Source organism: Vipera berus (genome assembly GCF_964194415.1).
Source record: "Vipera berus genome assembly, chromosome: 6".
NCBI lineage: Eukaryota > Metazoa > Chordata > Lepidosauria > Squamata > Viperidae > Vipera > Vipera berus.
In genome coordinates, this window is record NC_138208.1 from 8,656,842 (window position 1) to 8,662,420 (window position 5,579).

Here is a 5,579-nt window from a genome sequence, read left to right on the forward strand (position 1 = left end):
GGTTGGCAGAAGCTGGGACGAGTAACAGGTGCTCGCTCTGTTACGCGGCACTCGGGATTCGACCCACCAAACTGCCGACCTTCTGATCGACAAGCTCAGCGTCCTAACCCACTGAGCCGCCGCATCCCCTTCTCTGCTTATATACATCTACATACCATTCAAAAGAGACAATCAGAAAGGAAACGAAAAGACCAAAACATCTCCTCACCAGAAATCAACAAGTTCAGAGAGCACCAGGGACCACCACTCCTCTTCCTCCTCCTCCTCCTCTTCCTCCTTTTGGTAGCCCCACTCACTTCTAGCACCAGTGACGTTACCTAGCTGGGTAATGAAATGTCTGCAAGAAAAGAGAACATCAGGGACCCCCCCAAATAAAGACACCTTTAAAAGACAATCTCTGTGCCTCTCGGAAAGAAAAGCCAGCCGCTAATCTTGTCTTTGTCTCCTCCTTCGCCTTTTAGATGACAGAACAAAGGAAAAACAAGCAACGACTGGGCTTTTTGGGATCCAACGCTGCTCACGTGAACCATCATACTTCAACACATTGATAAAAGCCCGGATTGTGACAGGCCTTTCGTCAATATTCTTCCCGGATCACAAGGCAGAAGAGCTGAGGCTGGAAGGACTGAACGGAGCTCCTTGTTACCCAGTTTTCGACAAAGTGCCAAAATGCTAAGTGGCTGAGCTGTGGGAACAATCTGTAACTGTGTTTTATGGTTGAAAAGGGCCCGGGGCTTAACCCCTACAGATCATGCAAAGCAAGCCCTAATCTTCATTTTTGGCTCAATAAACAAACAAATTAAAAGGGGAGGGGCTCCGTTGATGCTCTCTCTCGCCTTTCAGTTGGGATTATTATTATTATTATTATTGTTTTAAAAAATCTGTCTTTCTCCAGAGGTTGGCAGGGAAGAAGCCAAAATTCGGTTGCGTTGTGGGAATGCCATTCAAAGAAACTTTTCTAACTCCAGCATCTTAACCCGATGGAGCTGTTGATTAACACGAAATGCAGCAGCGTGATTCGAAAATCTCTAAAAGTTCTGTTTTAGTCACTTTTAGCCGGCTAATGTCATTTGTCACGTTTGCAGGGCGTTTTGCCCTCGGTAAAGTTAAACGAATGTAAATATGCCCCAGCAAATTAATTTGCATTAGGGAAGCAGCAAAGCCACCCCCTTCATCAGCCATCAATGTTTTTGCTTTTTAAAGAAGACCGAACACTAGAAGCAATTTTACTGTCTGCGGTACAATTCCCAAAATCCAGTGCAATGAATCCACAGCTTTAAATTCTTTACGTTTAGGAATGCAGCCCCCACCTCCCCAAGGACGTAAGAACAGAATACTCTATATATTCAGCAAGAGAATTTTATCGAATTTATATCATTGCTCGTGGATTGAGCTCTTGTACTCTAAATGTGGCTGCAACTGGAAATTCCAAACAATGACCTCTAATCTATACAATAGATTCTATAGTTGAAACCAAGAATGAGATTAAGGAGAGAAAGAACCACTTTGTAAAATCTTTAGTATCAAAGTCTAAATTCAGGAGGGCAAGTGGGTTTGAAATCTCTGCACGGGAAGAACTGCAAGTGGATCCTTGTGTTGGGAAGTCAGCTCCCCAGAGAAGGAAATGTTAAAAGGGTAGAAAAATATATCTCCGAAAAAGATATTGTGGAACCAGGAAAGCATGCTCAGTTTTCTTAATAGTCCCAGGTCTCCTTCCCCCAAGCAGAAAACCAGTTCTATAGACATGCAGATGTAAACCATCAGGAAAGTTGGAGCTAGAAGCTTAGGAAGACAAAGACCTAAAATCTACATACCCCAGCCCCAGGAAAGCAGGATATGACCTTTGGACCTAATAGGATTGACCCACAACCATCAAGAATACCAGAAAGGCACACCCAGACTCCGGTCAGAATATGTGACACAGGAAATACAAAGCCTGAAACAGGAAATAACTCCAAACAAATGACTCCAAGGGGTATAAAAACCCACTCCCTACATGTGCCCAGTCCTTTTTCTGCTAGAACCATCTTCCTGTCCGGCTCTCCCCTGCAATAAACTGTAACCTTCTTCCTAAAGCGGTCGCCATGTTTATTCCCAGCTTGGATGGAGCCAATGGTGAGGACTTTTCTTCCAACGCTCGTTTGTAAAGCGCACCCAAAATGGACTTTCCTGGTTCTCCTTTTCCAGTTTCTGAGCAAGATCTCGTCAAAAGTGATCCACAACTGTGTTGACCTACCGAGAGAGCAATATACAAGTTGTTCTTCATCTTTTGACTCCGTTTAGCCTGTTCTCCTTGTAGAAGACAGGACTTGCGTTACAGCACTCCGAATATCGACTCAGCATTGTAGTTTTTACTGCTGCAATGTCAGGAGATGAGTTATCTCAGAGGGAGGATTTTAATTCCCAAAACCCAGGTTGTAAAAATCTAAGTGAACAATGGATCATAGCAGTAATTTTATTACCGTAAAGTGTCTTCCAAATTGTTGAGCGTCCGTTTCCTCCTGGAAAACAATTATGCCCGAGAGACTTTAAGAGCTAAACTAACTTCCATCAACTGGAGTGAAATGCATTCTTTTAAGGTTAAATGTTAGTAAATATGGGTCTTCCTTGTGTGACTATAGTTTTTGTTTTTTTTAAAAAAAGCTTCTTAGTAAAAATGCTGATAAAGGATCGAAAGATTTATTTCTAGCTATTAGCAAAATCTAGACTTGATTCTACTTAACCGATCCTGACTTCTCTAAGTATATCTCTTCTAGATAAGACCAAAATCTAGATTTTTCGACTTACCTGAATAAAAAAAAAATTGTCCTGTTTACATATTTTAGGAGAACTGGAAACTTACGAGACAAATTCATACATGGCTTTTCAAGAATAACAATAATAAAAAAATCTCTTTTGGGGGGAGGCATGAATGCAATTCCAGATAGTGAGATTGCACCTTATCTTCCCATATTACAGTATCTCCAGGAACCGTGTTTTTCTTGCCTTTCCCCATTTCCTTGGCTTAAGTGGAGCATTTTGAGTTTCACGCCAATTGTTTTCATATGCTTTAATCTACTTTAATGAAACTGGTGGGGAAGCAGCATTTTGGAGTTTGTTTTCACCGTGTCTTGCACTTTATCATGAGTTCTGTCATTGTGTAGACTGGGTTGTGTTAATGCAGCGTTCCCCAACCTTTCCGGATCGGTGGCCTGGTGTGTGGGAGGAAGGGGGGAAGAAGGGATGGTTTTGTGTGAGGGGCAGACGCGCCTCACACAAAAGTAAGTAAAGACTTACATTAAAACAAGCTGACTGTGGTTTTGGGCTCTTTTTCTCCCCCCCCCCTTGTTTCTTAAGGTGTGTGAGAGTCACTCCTGCTTTTAAATTGCCCAGCCGACTTTTCTTTGTAAATTCAAGATGCAAAGACCTAGTGAAAATGACAGGACATTGCAATGCCTTTCTTCTGGGTGATGCTGACAGGGTGGGTGGGATTTAGATCAAGCCATTAGCAAATATTAACCACGACTGGTGTCAATGTCTGTAGTTAATCTGTAATTAACTGTGTCTGGATTCGAAAGAAAGAAAGAAAGAAAGAAAGAAAGAAAGAAAGAAAGAAAGAAAGAAAGAAAGAAAGAAAGAAAGAAAGAAAGAAAGAAAGAAAGAAAAGAAAGAAAGAAAGAAAGAAAGAAAGAAAGAAAGAAAGAAAGAAAGAAAGAGGAAGGAAGGAAGAAAGAAAGAAAGAAAGAAAGAAAGAAAGAAAGAAAGAAAGAAAGAAAGAGAAAGAAAAAGAAAGAAAGAAAGAAAGGAAGGAAGGAAGGAAGGAAAGAAAGAAAGAAAGAAAGAAAGAAAGAAAGGAAAGAAAGGAAAGAAAGAAAGAAAGAAAGAAAGAAAGAAAGAAAGAAAGAAAGAAAGAAAGAAAGAAAGAAAGAAAGAAAGAAAGCTGTAAACAATAACAAAAAAGAAAGGGCCACAATCCTGAGGAATAAACAGGACATATTAACCACGATTACTTACAAAAAAAAAAAAAGCTAAAGCTTTATGACTCATGCCCGCCTCCAAGTGTTTTGCAATTTGCACGGGTATTATTTGCTCTGTACAATGCCTCGTCCCGTCCCACTTCTCAAGAGAATGTAGACTTGTTCCAACTGGGATTTTAGTTTTTTTGGGTTTTTTTTGTTTGTTTTTGCTCAGACTGGGGAGTTTGATGAAAATCTCAACATGCAGAGTCTGTTGTTTTATATTTGCTTGTAAAAACTAAGATACAGTTCAGTGTTGTTCAATCTTACCGGTATTTTCTGCAAAAATTTTTTCCTTCCCTTGTAGATGTTGCAATTTAAAAAAACAAAAAAACACACCAATCTTTACAAAATTGCCCTGAAGATGTTTTCCCCTCTCAGAAGAGAGATAAGAGAACTCCTAAAATAACGGATGCTTTTATTCCTAAAGCTGAGTTGCAAATAAAAAGTATTTTGATGGGGGAACGAGAATTTGAAGACCAGACTGATCTGTTGGTGTGTGCGCCAATGTCCTGGGTACCGGCCTGATCAGTAGCTTCGTTCTGAGACGTTGCTTTCCCTTTATCCAATTCCACTCTTTGCTTCTGATTGATTAAAGAATATTCAACCCATTCACGGAAATCATATTCAGAGGCCTTTAAAAAAAAAAGGGGGGGGGAGGCAGTAATATGAGGAATTGAATGTTGTCCATGTTCTCTTTCTCAGTTAGGATTCTAGATTGGGGACACAGATGATGGACCGAGGCCAAGATTGTTTTGCAGGGAGATTTAAACTTTGAACGTGGGTGTCAGAATTCTCGTTGGCCGTAGAGGTGGCTTGCTGTGATGGCTTGGTTTTCTTGGCCTGACCATCGCTGTCCATTAAATCATTTACCCTTTTTAAGAAAGACTCACAGTTAAGGTGTTTTCAGAATGTGGAAATCAATTACAATCACAGAGAAGAAGGTGGGGGAGGTTTGTCAACCTATTCTCGAAAGCATCTGAAACCAGGACAAGAAACAATGAGTGGAAACTAATCGAGGAGAGAACCAACCTAGAATTAAAGAGAAATTTCCTGACAGTGGAAACAGTGAAAAAGTTTGCCTCTGGAAGTTGTGGGTGCTCCATCACTGGAGTTTTTCAAGAAGAAACCAGAAGCCATTCGTCCAGAATGGCATAGGATCTCATGCCAGGAGCCACGGGTTGGACTAGAAGACCTCCAAGGTCTCTTGCAATCCTGTTATTCTATGTTCTATTTATGGAGAAGATGGACCAGGTTGGTGGGAAGGAAAGATATTTCTAAAAAACATGATTCCATGCTCTTCAAAATAAGAATTATTATTTCATGCTCTTCAAGATAGGAATTCCAAGAGCCAGTTGGTCTAATGGTTAAGGCACTGGGCTAGCAAGTGGAAGATGGTGAGTTCTAGTCCCACGTTAGGCACAAAAGCCAGCTGGGTGACTATAGGCCAATCACCAAGAGATGGTTAGTTCTAGTCCTGCCTCAAGCATGAAACCTGGCTGGGTGACTTTGAGCCAGTCACTCACAATTAGTCCAACCCACCTCCCAGGGTTGTTGTTATGGAGTGTGGGAAGTCAGCCTCAC

The 5,579-nt window shown here is 41.1% G+C and overlaps 1 protein-coding gene across 2 annotated transcripts in view; it reads left to right on the forward strand.

Moving 5' to 3' along the window:
- Window positions 1–3,693, forward strand: part of ITPR2 (inositol 1,4,5-trisphosphate receptor type 2) — a 182,328-nt gene extending 178,635 nt beyond the window's left edge. For both annotated transcript variants that reach the window (XM_081330820.1, XM_081330821.1), the window contains exon 57: window positions 462–3,693. In XM_081330820.1, coding sequence (XP_081186946.1) covers window positions 462–548 — 87 coding nt within the window. In that variant the 3' untranslated portion in view covers window positions 549–3,693. The remainder of the gene's footprint in view (window positions 1–461) is intronic.
- The last annotated feature ends 1,886 nt before the right edge of the window (window positions 3,694–5,579 follow it).